General features: G+C 38.4%; 1 protein-coding gene across 1 annotated transcript; it reads right to left on the reverse strand.

The window, feature by feature from the left end:
* Nucleotides 1-18,275: 18,275 nt before the first annotated feature.
* Nucleotides 18,276-19,463, reverse strand: LOC131594783 (uncharacterized). The gene has a single exon (XM_058866984.1). The coding sequence runs from the start codon at nucleotides 19,461-19,463 to the stop codon at nucleotides 18,276-18,278; it is 1,188 nt and encodes a 395-aa protein (XP_058722967.1).
* Nucleotides 19,464-20,499: the final 1,036 nt, after the last annotated feature.

Here is a 20,499-nt window from a genome sequence, read left to right on the forward strand (position 1 = left end):
ACAAACCTAACTAACAATAACCGAAACAGTTAGGAAATTGTACACATCAGCACAAACCCTATAGCTAGCTGGCGCGTATTTTAACAACTAAACAGATAAAATTTAGCAATGACACTTTAAGCTTTTTGTTTTGTTTTGAATTACCAAGATTTGTTCAATGTCATGTGTTCATTATGTTTGTTGACTATGTTAACTTCATTTCAGAACAATCTCTCCTCCTCTTGTCTGCGAGTTGATTCTCCGTGTATCTCTAAAATATTGTTAACTTTATCTAACTTTATCCAGCGAATGATGATGCTTTTCAACGTGATTGCAGGTCTGCTTTGGTTAGCTACTGCGCGAAGCCTATCGACTGTTTTGGTCTGTTGTAGTCGCAACAACTATTTTGTTTTTTGTCGTCTGTCCTGTTTGGAGTTCTTGGATATTGGCAGAATCTGTGGATTTTTGGCGAGGTTTTTGTTCACCAAATAACTCATTCGGTTGAGTTTGTTTTAGGTTCAGTTTCTAATACTGCATCATCAAATGATTAAGGTTTGCTTAGCCACAATCCTTATGTATCTTCATGAATCTTTTAGTTAGCGGGGCTAACTATTTTTACCTTTGCAATTGCCTTTATAGTTTATACTACATATGATGGAGAGTCTTAATTCTTTTCTTCATGCCCTGCGACTTCACTAGGTAGAATTTCAGAAAATCTTTGCATATTTTTTTGTGGCATATCAACTAACTCTATAACAGATCACACTACCAATGGTCATGGAAGATATCTGCATCTGTAACAGAATATTTACTTTGTAACTTTTTTTAATCAAAATTTAGAATAGGAAACAGGAAGAGATAAGGAAATGGATTTTATGACTAATTTTTTGTAACAGAGTGATCTATTACTTACATATGAAATATACATTTATAAATGTGTCAAAAACTTACATCAATGGGTGTTTTAAGGATTCCAAATTTCTGTCGATAATGATATAATATTATGGAACATCAAATTGTAATTGGAGAAAGTTATAGTTTGTGCAAAATTTATAAATGTATACTTATTTATATTTTTTAATATACATGAGTTTTATTTTTAATTTGTACTGTAAAATAGTTTTGAAATTGAGAGAAAATTTAGAGTTGATAAAATCATTAAAGTTGTTTTGTTGATAAGATATGTAAATTTTGCAGTAGTGTGTTATTAAGTTAACATTTTACGTTTAGCTTTTAAATTGACGAATTGTGTCAATATTTTTGTAAATAAATAATTGTCTTAATATGTGGATAAGTGCTAAATCACTTAAAAAGTTTGTTGGTGTGAGTTTCTTACTTTTTCACAAGGTCTTCCATTCTTTCTTCTAAAATATATTTGAATCGAATAGCATTTCACGAAAATTTAAAATATTTTAAAAATTTGGTATGATGTAAAAAGATTTAGGTCATACTTTCTTATCTTATCTTAATTTTAATATATATAAATGGAAGATTGTCATGATGGCAACCCTAGCCACGTGTCATCATAATAATTATTCTTAACAAAAATCCTAATGTGTTATTTACTAAATTGACCATATATTAAAAATAAATAATAATAATAATAATAATAATAATAAATATATAATAATAATAATATATTTTGATATTACTATTAATAATAATATAATATAATATTCAAATTGACACTTTATTAATTATAAATAATTAATAATAACAACAACAATAATAATAAATAAATAATAACAACAATAATAATAGTAATAATAACAATAATAATAATAATAATAATATTAAAACTAAAAATAATATAATTTTATATCTATATTTTATATAATATAATATTTTATACAATTCAATATGTACATAAAAAATTCCTAAAAAAAATGCCTCTCAAGTAACATTTTACTACCTTTATAACTCCTATTATCATTGAATGTTACTATTTTTTATTTTAAAAATTAATAATAATAGTAATAATATAACATTTAGATATCACTATTAAAAATAAATATAATATATATAATCAATAATAATAATAAATATATAATAATAATAATATAATATTTTGACACTACTAATAATAATAATAATATAAATATTATATATATAATATAATAATTTTTTTTTTGGAGAATAAAAGAATATTATATTCCTCAAAAACAAGTACAAACAGTCGACCCCATAAGGAATCCAGACATGCTTCTCAGCCAAACAGACAAAGAAAATCTAAACAATCCAACTACCTACAGAAGGTTATCGTTGAAGCAACCAAGTTACATGTTTACTAAGTGTTCTATGTGAGTAACTCCTAGTAGTGACAATATGCTTTACTTGTTCCATCCAGTTTTGAGGCATTGGTGTATTATTGAAGATATAGTCATTCCTTGCTCTCCATATGTAGTAAGTTGTTTCTGCCAGAATGAACTTTAGAAGGCTGCGTCGCCAACCTTTCTTCTTACCCTCATCAATCAGCCAGCTCTTTTCCAGACCCCACTCATGTGCATGATGATCAATACCTATCCATTGGAGCATATCTTCCCACATCTTTTTCGTAGTGCTGCATTGAAAGAATAGATGATTAATCGATTCCGGTGCCTTACAGAAAACGCAATCTTGGTTCAGCTGCACCCCAAACTTTAGTAATCTATCCTTTGTAGCAAGTCTCTCATTAAAAAGAAGCCATAGATGGAATTTAGCCCGTGGTCGTGCAATGTTTTGGTAGAATATAGAGTACCATTCTACCATAGGTTTAGTCCCCCTCAATCTATGGTAGTGTTTAGCAATGCAGAATTTCTCCTCAGCAAGAATTTTCTGCCATTCATGAGCATGTCCACATATTGAGTACTCTTTACAATCCTTTTCACAATCCAAGAACAATCTTGAGGCATAATCCATTCTTGTAGATCTTTACCCTTCAGATAGTATGCATCCAACCATTTCACCCATAATTTATCCTTTTTACCTTGGACATTCCACAAGAGTTTCAACATTGTAGCTTGATTCCATTCCATTAATGTCGTGATGTTTAAACCTCTAGCTTTCTTAGGGTCGCACACCTTATCCCATGCTACAGGAGCCTTCTTGCTATTGGAGCTTTTACCACTCCATAAAAACATCCTACAGATTCCTTCTACTTGATGTATCACCTTCTTTGGTAATGGAAACACCTGCATCCAATAGACAGTAATAGAAGTTAAGACACTCTGGACTAATTGACATCTTCCTGCTGCACTTAAAAGGTTGGCAGTCCAATGTTGGATACGAGCTGTGATCTTGTCTACAAGCGGTTGGCATTGCGTTACGCTTAATCTTCTACTAGAGAGAGGGACGCCTAGATATTTGAAAGGAAGTATCCCTTCCTCGTATCCAGTAGTTCTAAGGATTTTTGTTCTCTCCTCCAAGCTGGTGCCTCCGAAATAGACCTTGCATTTATGGGGGTTCGCTTTCAAACCAGTAGCCTTGGAGAATTGATGAAATACCTGCATAATCAAACTAACAGAAACATGTTCAGCCTTAGAAAATATCAGCAAATCATCTGCGAAGCATATGTTAGTAATGTTCAGCTTTGCACATCTAGGGTGAAAGTGGAAATCAGGTTTCATTTGCAGCTTAGCCAGGCATCTGTGAAGGTATTCCTGGGTTGTTTATTGAATGGATCATGATATGCCTGACTTCTGTAAGCTATAGATACATGATAAATGGGCAATGTAGTAAGAAATTAAAGGCCAGAAGAGGGTTGAGGCAGGGGGACCCCATGTCACCAATCTTAAAGAAAAAAATAGACAAACTACCTTGGAGAATTTGGAGAATAGTAATGGTGGGAAAATCACATAGTTTGAGGATATAGAAAGAGAGGTGATTGCATTCTATACAAACCTTGTTGGTACTAGCACCACCCATATGACACATGTTGATATTGAGGCTATTAGAAGTGGACCACTACTGAGCTCTGAAAAGGCCAATACTCTCATTCAGCCTGTTACTGAAGCAGAAATATGGCACGCTCTGAAGACTATAGGGGATTATAAAGCACCTGGATGTGATGGTTTCAATGCCAGTTTCTTCAAACAGAGCTGGGAGATCATTAAAGAGGATGTTCATAAAGCTGTCCAAGAGTTCTTTTGCCACAAAAGAATGTACTATGAAGTTAATTGCTCATTGGTTACTTTGATCCCAAAGACCAAAGATGCAAAGTTGATTAAGGATCTTCGACCCATCGCATGCTGCTCCACACTATATAAAATCATCTCCAAAATTATGACTAGGAGACTCAGCAAGGTGATTGGAGATATTGTGCACGAAAGTCAATCTGCTTTCGTTCCGGGCAGAAACATCCAAGATAACATACTTATTGCACATGAGCTTGTTAGGGGTTACAACTGGAAACACATATCTCCAAGGTGTACTATCCAGATGGATGTTCAGAAAGCGTATGACACTGTAGAGTGGATAGCTTTAAAACATATTATGCAAGAAATGAAATTTCCTAGGTTGTTTAATATAATATTTAATACAATTCAATATATAATTATTAATAATAATTATCAAATTGGCACTATATTAATAATAATAATAATAATAAAAATAATAAAATTTTATATTTACATTTTATATAATATAATATTTAATACAATTCAATATGTAAGTAAAAAATTCCTAATAAAAAATGTCAGAGAAATCTTTTATATAATAACTTACTAAGATTATAAAAACAATCTATATTAAAATCTTATTTCATGAAGAAACAATTCATTACAACAACATATCTTCTTTGAAATTAATTTAAATAATTTGTTTATATTATATAAAGAGAGACTCCAAAAACATATTAATATCATGTCATAAATAGTTTTTAACATGATTTTGCCATTTCAACTAAACCTTTTCTACATAGTATATACACACAATTTCTTTACCGTAGATATCTATAACGTAATTAATTAATTGAATATTAATTTTTTTTTACTCTACATATTCATAACTATAACGGATCTATTTAATTGAATATTATATCTTTTTACTCTACATTTATCAGACGTTACGTTTGCAATTTTACATGTTTCCACTTTCACTGTTCTTTCTTTATATAAAGTATTCCATTCACTTCCCATTTATTATTATATATGAAATATCACTATCAGTGAGGTATAAGGTGAATCCCAATATTCATAGTAAATTCAACCAAAAAATAAGACATAATTTGGTTTATTTATATAATTTTTATTTTGATAGATGAGAAGACATCAAGACTCACTAGGATCATGTGGTATAAGGTAAATCTATTTACTTTTTTATTCAACCACTACACATATTTCTGTTCTATAATATGCTCTTAAAAATTATAAATATTATTGTTCCAACTTATTTTCTGTTTTTTTTTTTACATTCTAGGTCAAGTTTGTTATTCTTTTCTTTTTATAATTTGTATGTGGATGAAGATTATAATTTGTATGTGGATGAAGATCACGTTGAAACCACGAGGCATACATTCTACGTCAAGTTTGTTATTCTTTTCTTTTTATAATTTGTATGTGGATGAAGATCATAATTTATATGTGGATGAAGATCACGTTAAACCACGAGGCAATGTTGTTGCGAAAGTTGTTATAAATATGTTAGACCATCTATAAAATTGTGATCCTATAGTGTTAGACATATTTCAAAGTTTAAATGAAATATGTATGTGGATGAAGATCATAATTTGTATGTGGATGAAGATCACGTTGAAACCACGAGGCAATATTGTTGTGCAAGTTGTTATAAATATGTTAGACCATCTATAAAATTGTGATCCTATAGTGTTAGACATATTTCAAAGTATAAATGAGTTAAATTACTTTGTAAGTCATTTTTTATATGTTGTATGATTATTTTTTTATTTTTCTATTTTTTAATAATTATTTTATTTATTTTATAATGATAAAGTGTAACCCTTTTTCTTTCCATATTCTTGAGCTAAAAACAGATAAAGGTAGAATAATTCTTAGATTTTAAATATTAATTAATTTTATTAAGTATTAATTTAATGAGTAATGTATTTCTTATATACAAAAATTTCACTCCTCCCTTGATAACCAGTCAACAAGTTTATACACATGTCTTAAATAAAACTTATAACTTTATTTTTTGTTGGACAATTCATTAAGTTTTTAAATATGCATTCAAACCAACTTCTTTATTGCTAATTCATTTACTTAGTAATTAAACCTATTATTAATTGTAGTATAATATTAAAATTTGAACGAAGCGTGAATTTAGTTATATTCTAATTCATCATTAGTTTGTTTCACATTCTTCTTTTATGTCTAGAATTCCAATCCATTTGTTAATGATCTATTTACATGTATGGTAAACTCTTACCTACACTCAAAATTATTTAATTTCATTGTTAAAACAAATTTTAATGTATTTTTAAATTTTTAATTTTTAATTTTACATATTATTTTCATTATTCTGAAGATTAAAAAAACTCCAAGATGTCATCTTATATTTTGTGTCGTAAATCATAATTGAATTTCTGCTAAATCATAAAAATATTTAATAATTTGACAATATACATAAAAAAAAGAATGATAAATATTTAAGACAAATTGAAAATAATATGAAATAATAGTGTTCAAGTATATTTCTAAATTTAATAATCTTATTATGCACATAAAAACTAAATGCATATAATATTTTACAAAATATAATGTCACATTATTTTATATCAACATATTCCAAATAAATTTATATATTTATCATAATTAATTTAATTACTCCAAAAAGTTGAAAAAATCTCGCGCATCGCGCGGGCCAAAATCTAGTTTGTAATACAATTCCCATGAATTTTATTATTAAAATTATTAATTTATTATTGTATTTTAAGAAAATAATGATAGTGATATTTATAAATTTTAGGGTTAAATATATTTTTAGTCCCTATAAATATAGTTTCTATTAAAAAAATAATATATTTTAATCCATACAAAATAATTATGCACGTAATTTTAGTCTCTCCTATTAAACCAATGTGTATTTTTAAATGATTGTTTTATAGACACCTTTAGAACGTTATAAAAAGTTTTTTGAAAAAAAAACTCAAAATTTGATTTCTAAATTGAGGTTTTCATTAGTTTTATCATTATCTTTTAAAATTTAAAAAATTTATATTTAATTCTTCTCATTTCAAAAAAATTTAAAATTTGGTAAGAAAATATTTTATAGTATTGTAAACACGTATGAAAAAAGTATTCAATAATTTAAAAATTTAAGGGTAATTAAACAGTTTTCAAAATTTTAGAAAATAGACGGGACCAAAACTGCATGCATAAAAAATTTGTAAGGACTAAAATATATTATTTTTTTAATAGAGACTAAAAATAAAAACTGAAATATTTGTAGGGACCAAAAACATATTTAACCCTAAATTTTATCAACTCCTATAAATTTTATTACTAAAATTTACTATTTTCATAAATCACTATTAGTCTATCACTACAATTTTTTTTTTATAAATTTAATCAATAAAATATTTTTAAATATTACTTATATTTTTAATTAGGGTTGAATACGTTTTTAATTTCTATAAATATGCGACCCTTCAATTTTGGTCTCTCTAAATTTTTTTCCCGAATAGTGCTCCTCTTAAAATTTTACGTCCACATTTTTTGATCCTCTTATAATTTACCTAAGATGTAGCTATTAATTCAGTTGCTATGAAAAAAACCGTCATTAAATTGTAAGAGGATAAAAAAATGTAATTTTTTTTAAGAGGACCATTATTTGAAGAAAATTTTTAGAGGGACCAAAATTGAATGGTCGCATATTTATAAGGACTAAAAACGTATTTAATCCCTATAATTATTAGACATTTGAGTTATCATATTGGTAATTTGTTACATTGTTATTTTAAAATATTTTTAGTTATTAGTAATTTTATAATAACAATTATATATAAACAACAATCAAGTTTTATTAAATGATTAAATAAGAATGAACTGTGGACGCACGGGTCATCTACTAGTGTCATTAATAAGAATAAATAAACTTTTTTAATAATAATTGAATGCCACGATTGGGGTAATTTACCCTCTTTTCTCTAAGGCAAAAAACCAATCGACCAAAAAAATTGAATAAAAAACATAAAATGTAATAAAAAAAACCTGATATAGGAATGATGAAATACGGTTACATTAAGTTGAGTCTGTTGAGTCTGTTAGTCGGTTGGTCTTCAACAAAAAAGATAATTCTTCTCCTCGAACACTCTCTCCTTCAACACTCTACACTCTCTTCCTCACTTTCTCCTCCAACACTCTCTCCTCGAACACTCTACACTCTCTTCCTGAACAACAATGGTACCTTTCTTTTTCGTTAACAGTATGTTTTCGTTCGTATCAACTGTGACGTTTCTTTTTCGATTTTCGTCGTATCAACTGTGACTTTTCTTGAAATTATAAGAGTTTTTTTTCTTTCAATTTTAGGTTTCTTGCGGTTCCAACGGAAGTTCCAAGATCAGCACCGGTGGTTCCAACGGAAGTTCCAGCACCGGCTGTTCCAACAAAAGTTCCAGCAAAAGAGGCTTCATTTTACCTGAGCATACAATTGTACGTTCTAAATAATTTTGAGTCTTGATCTATGAAGCAAGTTTCACTTACAAGCATTGTTGAAGTACTTTCGAGTCTTAATCTATGACGCATAACACCAAATACGACACTTCAACGACACTTAAAAATGGAATAATTGAATGTAACTACATGTTTCGGTTTCGTGTAACATAGTAGACTCATATTTGATCTAAAAAGTCCATACTATATTGATCTTGATAGCTAATACCTTTTATATCCATAACCTCTACGGTTGGTTGTGTTTGTATGTGTTTCGGCGAAATCTAACAAAAAGGTTGGTCGAGAAATCTAACAAAAAATATCTTAATTGACCAATGTTTGCTTATCCTTGTAACCTTCTAAATTTTCAGCCTATTGCAAGTTTGTCTGTGGATGTCGATGTGGCCAAGCCAGTTGCAGAAGAGGGTGGGATTGAGATCCTCGCAATGAATAAACTTGTGGCTGGTGTTGGTTCAAAGGGAAAGGCAAAGGAACACATTAGTTGCAAGCTTTGTGACTTCAAACTTCAACCAACAACATCAAAAGATGTTGACTTTGCTGAATACCCCTTTTTGGACTTCATTGGATATCTGTTGTTTGACAATGATGAGCCTATGTGCGTTTCTTGCACGGCAAGAAACATGAAATTTTTGTGTCAAAGAGCGCCACCTGCACCGGTATTACAGGTGATCATACCTGATCAGGAGAATCGTCAAGGCGGCAGAATCTGGCTTGAAGAGCAAGATGGGGGGGTACCTGCAAGGTCCTCCGATGCTAAAGTCAGTAGCTATCAGAGAATGAAGGTTTAGAGAGTGAAGAATGTGATACCTGGCCCTCTAGTGAAAGAGGGTATTTATAGCCCCCAGCGCTGGGCCAAGGTTTCCTAATTGGGCCAAATCCAGTTGGAGGCCCATGTGCTAGGAAACTGCCAGAACACCCTTGTGCTAGGGCTGAGTCAGCAGGTGACCCACGTCCTGGATGAGCGTGGCGCAGGATTCGGAGGAGGTTGACCGGATCCTTCGCTAAAGCGTGACGCGTGGTCTTCGCGCTTGGGCAATCCGTAACGGCTACCAAGTAAATGGGCCCAATTGCTTTGGGCCTGCTCGGCTAGAAGGAGGAGCTGGGCCTGCTCGGCCCAGTCCAGAACAAGAGCCCCCCAAGTCATTAGTCTTGTGGGAGTGATGACTTTAACTTAGAGGCTGGCCGAGCACGAGCACGAATGTTTGTCGTCAACTGTGCTCTCCTCGGACGCTTAGGTTAGCGGGGAGAGGAGTTGCTGACGGGGGTGCAAGACCAAGGAAGTGATCGGCTCTAGTTCTCGGAGTCCGGCCGAGGAGGCGACTGGCCCTTCGGTTTCCACTTGACACATTTTGGTTGCTTCTTGTCAGAGTTTGACTGACAGGTGGCGACTGTTGAGACTGCCATCATTGCAGCGCCGTTTCGGCATAAGTACTGCTGCGCCGTTTGGGTTTTCCAAGACACTTTATGACACTTGGCGCTTTCCCATGCTCAGAGCCGCCTTGGGGGTATAGGCAATGATTGCGCCTCCTAGGCTGCCTAGGCCATCATGACACCCTTTGGCCTCCTTCCTCTATATAAAGAGCGAGAAGATCATTCATTTGTTACTTAGCATTTTGAAAACTTCCAAGACTCGCTCACAGTTTTCTTCTTCATCTCGTGCATCTCTCCTCCACTCTCTCAAGTAAGTTCCTCATCTTCTTCTTTATGTTTATTTAAGATTTACGTTCTAGTTTGAGTGCGGCGAGCAAGACTAATGAGTGTGCCGAGTAGATTTAGGAAATTGTTATTCTTTCATATGCGTCTTCCGAGTGAAACTTGAGTAAGCCGAGCGAGAACAGTTGAGTGAGACATCCAGCCTTTGAATTAGACGAGGAGAGTTTAAATGCGACGAGCAAAAGAGGTTGCGTGTCTCGATTAGGGCATGTGTTTGTGGGAGAATTAGATGTGTTTGCCGACCATCATTGGGGGACACCTTATCTTGCGAGCACCTTTTTCTAATGTAGTTCGATGGTAGTTGGTCGGATCTGATAGACCTAGGAGGGTGCGTCGTGGATGTTGGTCGTAGGCAGGAGTCTTTCCTCGTCCTCTCTCCTTGCCCTTTCACTTGACTTGCGGTGGAAGGGTGGATTTGACAAGTCGAATTCACTGTTTCCTCTGCTTTTCAGGTAAATGGCTGACGAAAACAAGGACGACGTCGTCTTCGACATATCCGACGGGGACGAAGCTATTGGTTGCTCGCAGGATGAGGGAGTTCCAATCATTGAGACCTCCCCGAGGGAGCTTGAGGAATGGGTGGTCGTCGCTCCGAGGACGATTGCGTCGCGCTTCTCGACGCATCCTAAGGAGGCCTTTAATGTCCTCGAAGATCTTGATTCGAACGAGGAGCCTTCCTGGGGTGCCTTTGTGCCCAAGTCTCATCAGAGGATCTGCTTGCAATTCCCTGGTCCTCGCTTCGCTATGTATGAGTTCGTCTTCAAGGAGGTCGGGCTCAGGCTCCCTTTCACGCATCTACAGCGGAGCGTTTTCGGGTGGCTGCGTTTGTGTCCGTCCCAGCTTCACCCCAACGCTTTTGCGTTTCTAAGGGCCTTTGAAATCGTGTGCGGATTTTTGGAGATCGAGGCAACTCTGCCCCTATTTTTCAGAGTGTTTCATCTGCAGAGGTTACGTGACTCGGATGGAAAATGGAGTTGGGTGTCCTTCAAGCAGCCGAAGAAGTTGTTCGCTATTTACCAGGACTCCATCAAGCATTTCAAGGGTCGATACTTTATGGTTAAACCTCTTACTCCTGGGGCCGAGGATCATTTGTTTGAGATCCGAGAGTATATTCAGGACGGAGTGAAAAAGATGGGTCCAGCTGCTCGGTTCCCGTTAGAGTGGCAATATGATCACTTCGAGCATATGACTGACTACTATATCTTCTGAGATGAGGATCTTAACGAGCGTGACACGGCGGGGTATCAACGGCTCGCCTCCTTCGTAGATGGGTTTAGGCCTGCAGTATGCACCTATCCCAACGGGGATCCTTTATTCGAAGAGGACGGGGGTCCCATGCTGGAGCCTCGATATATCAACACCAAAGCTATCCTCGAGTGTGGGGGTTACGGGGATGCGATGATCTTGCTTGGTGAGGAAATTATTTCATGTTTGAATAATACCTCTTCGGTACTAACTCCTTTTGTTTTGTAGGACAAATGGCCGACCTGCATGACAAGGTCGTGAAGATGAGAGCAAAGAACAAAGCGGCTACCAAGGTGACCGTGAAGCGGACACGGGTCGAGGAGGTCAAGGCGGCTGCCGCGGGCGCTCCTGATGGTGGCTTCCCTTCGTCGGTTGGGACGACTTCGGGTGATTCCCCGGCCGGGAAAAGCAGAAGAACGAATGGACTCTAGAAGTTCGTCCTCTCATCAACGACAACCCCTCTGATGACGACATAGTGCTACCCTCTTGTACTTTGCATAGGGGACTCTTCTCGAAGAAGAATGTGTTGCTCGAGCGCGAGGAGGTGAGGCACATAGTCAGACGGGACAGGGTGTCTCGGGATAAGGACTTGTCTGAGGATCTCGAGGGGATGATGAGGGTGGCCGCCTTGGCCTTGGCCCTCGATGCTCAAAGGGTCTGTCCTCAGAAGGATTATGATGCTCTGCAGACCAAATATGACAAGCTGGAGCACGAGTTTGAGAATTATAAGGACAAGTATGAGATCCAAAACGGCATTGTTGAAGACCTCTGCAAGGCGCAGGACAAAGTCAGGGCCTTGGAAGCCGAGGAGAAAAGGCTGCGTGATTGGGTTGCCGAACTGGAGAAGTCTCACCTCCCTGCTGCCGAGGAAGATGAAGACGAGAAGGTTTTGGTGACTCGCTCTCAGCTTCTGGGCAAGGTGAGGGAGCTGGAGGTCGACTGCGTTGCTACCTTGGGGGTTGGATTCAGGACCGCGGTGGATCAACTGAAAGTTCTCAACCCGCGCTTGGTGACGAAGGGAATTGGTCCTTACAACAAAGTCGTGGACGGGCGGATCGAGTCAAATCTCGAGTTTGAGGACTGGGAAGACGAGCAGGATGTCAAGGGTGAAGACAACAGTGCCGAGGAGGAAGACTGCGATGTTTGATCAGTTTCTTTTCCTTTTTTGGCCTGCGCGCCGGTACATTTGTGGCCTGCGTGCCAAAGTAGTTAGTTGGGCGATGCCCGGATAATTTTTTGGGGTCTGCGTGCCCGTAATCTTTGTAATATTTGGATATCTCCGACCAGTTTGGTCGGTTTTTAATTCTATTTCGCATTTCATGCTTTGATTCAATGTTAATTTTTGTCTTGTTTATTTTTTGTGCTCGACCGAGGTTTATTGCCCGGATGTGTGGTGTACGGTCCGGGTGCGCAGAGCAGGTGTGCGCTTGTCATACCCCAAAATTTGCCCATACTATTTCCTCTTGTACAAATTCGAATCAGTACATAAAGCTCCAAGACACACGCTCCTATACAAGGCTCTAAAACTAGGGTTTGGCTCATTCAAAGGAAAATCAACAAATCAAAAAGTTTCTAAACTAGGGTTTTGCATAGGAAAAGTCAACTGAACTTTGACCAGCCATAACTCTCACATGGAACATCCAAAATTTTCCATCCAAAGCTCATTTTGAAGGAAACTTGATTCTCTACAAAACTGTGTCTCTCATGCCAAGTCCAAAAATGCGTCATTTAAGAGAAATGGATGAAAACATTACAGGTCCTTCAAGAAGCTCGCAAAAAGCAACTTTTCGTCAGGAGCAATATCATCAAGATAAAATCTCCAAATGAAAAATATGTTCCAAAGTGGTTTGCAGAGGACATCTTGGGCTTTTCAAAAAGTCCTAGAACATCTCCATATGATAAATATTGAGGGAATTATGACTTGTTGAAGTTGACAAAAATTGAGAAAATACATAAAAGTCAATTTGAACAAATTTGATGTTTTTTGACAAATGGGCCTAAGTTTTGGTTTTGAAAAATAATCATGAGCTTATCCAAGGCCCATAATGCCATTCCTTATTTCTATTATTTTTTTATTTTATTTTGAAATTTATTCAATTAGATTCAAAATTTAATTAAATAAATAATAAGAAATATAGAAGATATGCATGACTTTTATTTTCCAATCAAATCTAAGCATCCAATTATCTTATTTTTTATTCTAATTCGTTGCAAGAGATATTGGAGAGAGAGGGGGAAGATTGAACTCAATTTTGGAAAGATTTGCATACAAATATTCAATCAAATATTTCACCATGATTTCAAGAGATTTATGTGAAGATTATTGACCTAATTGTTTATGCTATATATACTGAGAAGGCACAGAAGAATGGGGGTTGGAAAACTACAAGGATTCGCAGTCTAGAAGGATTGATAAAAACTCAAAAATTCAAGGCAAAGAGCAATCTCGGTTTCTGGATTTCAGCAAGATTCAAGCCAAGCACAAGGTCTCTATCGATTCCTGGGAGTCTCCTGAAGGTATTGCAACTCTCGACATCGGCCAAAACGCTCAGAACCACGATCACCATACCCTACGGTTTGTTCATATGCTTTCGAATTCAATTACATCCATACATACCTCTTAAACGAATTTTGAATCCATATTTGTGTTTATATCGGTGATTTCATGATATCTGGATGTTTAATTTGATTTTGGTTGAGGTATGAAAGCTTTACCATGGTTAGGGTTCAAGATACCGAAATTGGGGTTTCCGTATTCTAGTTAAAATTGGGGCAAACGAAGGGTTCCTTGGTGCTTAGAATTAAATTTCTGATCGTTTGATACCCTTGCCATGGATTTATGTCGCGTATTTCGTGAGTTTGACATCACAGGTTCTATGGCTACGGTTGAAATCCGTAGGCAATACTTCTAGCCACGGTTGTCCGTAGGTAGAAGTCTGCATATTTTCCAGAAAGGTGCAGGGTGGAAGAAGAAGGAGGAACGCGCGCTCAGTTTGTTTTTTTTAAAATTTTCTTAATTTACTTTTTGTATATGTTATTTCAATGTTCGGTGAATATGACAAGTACCAACACTTGGCTCAAGTGGTAAGCTTCACGTGAAACAAGTCTTGTGTCTGGGGATCGATTCTCACCCACGACACATTTTGTTTTGCTAATACTGATTCACGAATCTTGTGCGGTCAACCAACATGAGCCATCATGCGCCCTCAGCTCTCAACCATGAGATCTCTCTTTCAGCTAATCCAACGCACGCAAGGAGGCAGGATCACCATAGACCCTCGAAGCTGCGTCACACTGGAAAATAAGCTAAGTTTTTCCAATTTTTTATATATTTAATTACATAAATTTCTTTTTAATTATTTATATTTTTACAATATATATGTTTTTATTTTGTTTATTTTTTTTTATTTATAAAAACTATATATATATATGTTCAAAACCTTTTTTATAATAATTAATAATATTTATTTTATTGGAATTATTTTATTTTCTTAAATATTATATATTTATTTATTTTTAGATATTTCTATATCTTTATAAAAATCATATTTACTTTATTTTAATTCGTAAAAATCATAAAAGTGTTTTATGACCTGATTTTATTTTCTTTCTTCGATTTAATTAATTCGGTTGCAAAACCAATAGTTAATTAAATCGATTGTGTTGCTTTACTCAATTTACGCCCTAATCAGAGATTACGAAGATCACTCCCTACACTGAAATTTTTTGTTCCTTCATGCAATTTTTCAGGGTAATTGTCAGACGACTTCCGACTATGCGCCTCGCCTATTACGAAGCTAAGTCTCGATTTTATTATTTTATTTAAATACTTGTTTACCTTATAAAGCTGTTATTAAGGTTAACCTCAAAATTCGATGGACTCTTCTTGCACTCACTTCTTTTTCTATCTTGCCTATTTTTGCTCATTTTTCAGGGTTAACCTCGAGGCTACCTCCGACTACGAATCATATCAGATCAAATTAAAAGCTAAGTCCTATTTCGTATTTATTTTAAATAATCATTCTATTTTAATTTTGTTTTTTTATCAAATTAGTGTTAAAATTTGATTGCCATTGAATTAGCCATACACTCACTACTTGCTTCTTCTGTCAATTCTCAGATGGTCAGAGTCAATGCTTCATACACGAGGCAAACCTTTGCCCATCAACCTTCCAATCGAAGCTAAGTGTTCTTACCCTTTTCTCGTACTTTTACTTTTGTTGATTAGGGTTAACCTTGTTTATGGCTGAACCGATAATGCACTCACCCCTTCTTTTGTTTATTCTTTTTTCCAATCTTCAAGGTTTGTCGATTGCCAAAGCTACGAGTATCGGTAACCCTAAACCCTATCCTCAATTATTACTTGTGGTAAACCTTTTGCTTTTTAATTATATCCCGCTGGTTTCAATTCCCCTCTCCTCCGCTGGTTTCATTTTCCCCTTCCCCGTAATTGTTTATAATATTGCGTGGTTAGTAATCTAGGGAGTGTAACCTCGAATCGAACATAGAATCGCTAATTTTACAAGATAATATATTTTGAATATAATCACGTGATTGGTGCACACACGCACGCTTTTGGGTAACCTCTCTGTTGCCTTGTTGCCTGTTGCCTCGTGTTTTGGGTAACCTCTCTGTTGCCTTGTTGCCTGTTGCCTTGTGTTTTTGCAGAATAAGCCATGTCCCTCGAATACGAGGATACCTCGGCCTGTCGCCTCGATAATTAAAAGGTCATACGACCCTAAATGATGCTGCCTTCGATACACAAAAATGACCTCGACCCTCGGAAGTTGCCTACGGAAAAAGGCTGAGGTATCTTCTGGCTGCCTACGAAAAGGCTTATTCTGATCCTTACCTTAGACTACCTGCCCTTCTATGGCATGGGACAGTCTTATGGCAAAGGATGCTTCGACGACCCTTCAACCTCCAAACGAAAGGCTTCCTGCCCTCTTATGGCAAGGATAGACCCTTTCATTCTGAAAGGCTAAAAAGAGACCTATCATCTGAGTTTAAGGTAATTGCCCCTAATTGCCTTGCAATGCTCAATTTTCATATTCTTTCACACAATTCTTCAAAAACTGGCTACGCTCATTTACGAGCTAAAGTCCACTTTTTTCTTTCATCTACTTTTTTTCTAAAGACAAACGAGCAAGCAAAGCAATTAAGAGCCCATGGAAAACCATGGATGCAAAGGGTGCCTTACACCTTCCCTTTGCATAAATTACCCCCCGAACTTAGATTTCTTTAAAAAGGTTTTTTCTGTTTCTTTTTGCCTTTCCGAATTTGTTTGGATAAAATAAAAGTCGGTGGCGACTCTTGCTTACCGCGACATTTCGATTATAAAAAAGTCAGTTCACCGTATTACAGCGCTATTAGCGGGCACGAGACCGCGGTTGGGGCCAAGTGCTCGCGGCGTGAACGGTCCCATCGCGAGCTGGGGTTCTGCCGTGCAGGTACTGCTGCGGTGGGTCTAGTCGTAAGGCCCGCCGTGTAGTTGGTCTTGCCTTCTGGTAGGGAGTTCCAACTGTTGCTGTCGTGGAGCACTCGCGTCTGTACCATGACGCGAGTCCGTGTCCGGTTTCCTCTCGTGTTCGGTACGACCGGCCGGGGATCGTTAGGTTGTACCTAACTGTAATAGCGTCTGAGTTTTTCAGCGTTCCAAGGCCGAGCAAGTTTTTCACCGAGAAGGTTCTCGAGATAATAGGCGTCGTTTTCGGTTTTATCGTAAACTCGGTACGGGCCTTCCCAGTTTGGGGCTAGTTTGCCCTCGCGCGAGTCTTTCATGTTTCTGCGGAGCACTAGGACGCCAACTTCAAATTCGCGCTTGATAACTTTGGCGTTATGGCGTAAAGCTATCTGTTGTTACAACTTTGCTTCTCAAAGGGAAGATCCTGCTCGGATTTCCTCGACCATGTCGAGTTCTTACCTCATAGCTTCGTCATTGAGCTCTTCCTCGAGAGGCGACTCGGTCCGACGAGATGGCTCTCGGATTTCCACGGGGATCACGGCTTCGGTGCCGTAAGTTAACCTGAACGGGGTTTCGCCCGTGCTTGAATGGGGGGTCGTCCTGTACGCCCAAAGCACACTGTGTAGTTCTTCGACCCAAGCTTTCTTTGCCTCGCCCAACCTCCTCTTCAGTCCTCGGAGGATTACCCGGTTGGCCGCTTCAGCTTGCCCATTCATTTGGGGGTGTTCGACCGAAGTGAAGTGTTGTTTCGTTCCGAGTTTGGCTACAAACTCTTGGAATTTTCTGTCGGTGAATTGGGTGCCGTTGTCGGTTATAATCGTCTGTGGCACCCCGAACCGAGCGAGTATGTTCCGTTTATAAAAACGGAGCACGTTTTGGGACGTGATCTTTGCGAGCGCTTCGGCTTCTATCCATTTAGTGAAGTAATCGACGGCGATTACCAGGTATTTATTTTGGTATGAACCGACCGGGAAGGGTCCGAGAAGGTCCATTCCCCATGTGGAGAAGGGGCAGGGTGAGGATAAAGATTTAAGCTCGTTCGGGGGAGCTAAGTGCATGTCGGCGTGGCGTTGACATTTGTCGCATTTCTGGACGTGCTCCTTTGCGTCCTGCTGCATGGTTAGCCAGTAATACCCGACCCTGAGGGCCTTTCTCGCGAGTGACCGGCCGCCGAGGTGTTGACCGCTGATCCCCTCGTGAAGTTCTTGGAGAATCTCGAGCGCTTGCGAGGCGTCGACACATTTGAGGAGAGGGATGGAGAAACCTCATCGGTATAGTTTGTTCTCGACGATGGTGTACGAGCAGGCTCGTCTTTTTATTGCTGAAGCCTCTTTTGCGTCGGTTGGGAGTTCGTCCTTCGTGAGACAGTTATACATCGGGGTCATCCAGCAGTTGTCGTCGCCGATGGCGAGCACTGTTAGGGGTTGTGCGCCCTTGTCTATGCTTGGCCTTGATAGGATTTCCTGGATCACTGACTTGTTTCCGCCTTTCTTTTTTGTGCTCGCGAGTTTGGATAAGACGTCGGCCCGTGAGTTGTGTTCTCGCGGGATGTGCTCGACTTCTGCCTTTGCGAATTTTTTCATCTTATCTTTGACGAGCATGAGGTACTCGGCGAGCACGTCGTTTTTGGCTTGGTAATCGCCGCTGACATGGGATGCGATGAGTTGGGAGTCGGTGTAGATTTTAACCTCCCGCGCGCCCACATCCTCAGCGAGTCGTAGGCCCGCTAGGAGAGCTTCGTATTCGGCCTGGTTGTTCGACGTGTTGAAAGACAGAACTAAGGATACTTCGATGATGAGTCCCTCGTCGTTTTCTAAGATAATGCCGGCCCCGCTCCCCGAGCTGCTTGAGGCGCCATCTACGTAGATGGTCCACTTATTCTCAGCAGGGGACGGGGAGTTGGCGATTAAGGTCATCTCAGCTACGAAATCTGCCAGCGCCTGAGCCTTCAGTGCCCGCCTGCTTTCGTACTGTACGTCGAACTCGGAAAGCTCGAGGGACCACCTTAGCATTCTCCCGGCCATGTCTGGTCGGTTGAGGAGTTGCTTGATAGGCTGATCTGTTTGAACGATGATGGTATGGGCGAGGAAGTAGTATCTCAGCCTTCTGGCTGCTGTCACTAGGGCCAGGGCGACTTTCTCAATCTGCTGGTATTGCACCTCGGGTCCTTGTAGGGCTTTGCTGGTGAAGTATACGGGTTTCTGCCCGTCATCAATCTCTCGGATCAAGGCCGCGCTGACTGCCTCATTTGAGACGGCCAGGTAGAGATATAACGGCTCGTTGTCATCGGGTCGAGAGAGGACGGGTGGTTTGGAGAGTACTTGCTTGAGGTGTGATAGTGCTGGCTCGCATTCCTCGGACCATTCAAAGGTCGCTTCTTTTCGTAATAACTTAAAGAATGGAAGAGCGTGTTGGGCGGATTTTGTGACGAAACGGGATAGTGCCGTGAGCATCCCGTTTAGGACTTGGATGGATTTTTTATTGTTAGGAGTGGGGAGTTCCGAGAATGCTCGGCATTTATCCGGGTTGGCTTCTATTCCTCGTTCGGTCAAATAGAAACTGAGGAATTTGCCTGCTCGGACGCCGAATGTGCATTTTTCCGGGTTGAAGCGCATCTTGCAGGATCTGGCCTGCTCGAATACCCGCTCGAGATGGGTGGTGTGATCGGAGTCTTCTCGAGATTTGACGATCATGTCGTCCATGTATACCTCGAGAGTATCGCCGATCTCTCCTCGGAACACCTTGTTCATCATCCGTTGGTACGTGGCTCCGGCGTTTTTGAGTCCGAAGGGCATTACGTTGTAGTAATAGTTGCCCGACTCAGTCATGAACACCGTGCACTGTTTGTCGCTCCTCACCATGGGGATCTGGTTGTAACCTGAAGAAGCATCCATAAAAGACAATAATTTATAGTCGGCCAAGTTTTCGACCAGCCTATCAATGTTAGGTAATGGATAAGCATCTTTGGGGCATGCCCAGTTAACATCAGTGTAATCAACGCACATTCTCTATTTTCCATTAGATTTTTTAACTAGTACAACGTTTGAGAGCCAAGTTGAATATTTGGCCTCGGAAATAAAATTTGCCTCTAAGAGGTCTTTTACAGCTTTCTCGGCAGCCTCCGCTTTCTCGGGAGACTGCCGACGCCTACGTTGAACTACTGCCTTCGCGGCTGGATCAATGGAGAGATGGTGACAGGCGACCTCGGGGTCGAGTCTGGGCATTTCCGCTGCGCTCCAAGCGAACAGGTCGGCGTTGGCTCGAAGGCAAGCCACGAGCTGCTTTCTCTGTAGGTCTGGGATGCCCTTACCGATCTTCACCACTTTGTCGGGGTTGTCGCCCAGCGGGACAAGCTCGAAGTCCCCGTCCGGGATAGGTCGGACGGGGTGAGCTGCCTTTGGTCGCGCCTCTTCGCCTTTCTTCAGCTCTTCTTCTGTAAAGCGTGTGTCAAGGTCGACTGAGCTGACGTTGGTCGTCTGATGTTGATCT

The sequence above is a fragment of the Vicia villosa genome, linkage group LG4 (genome assembly GCF_029867415.1).
Source record: "Vicia villosa cultivar HV-30 ecotype Madison, WI linkage group LG4, Vvil1.0, whole genome shotgun sequence".
NCBI lineage: Eukaryota > Viridiplantae > Streptophyta > Magnoliopsida > Fabales > Fabaceae > Vicia > Vicia villosa.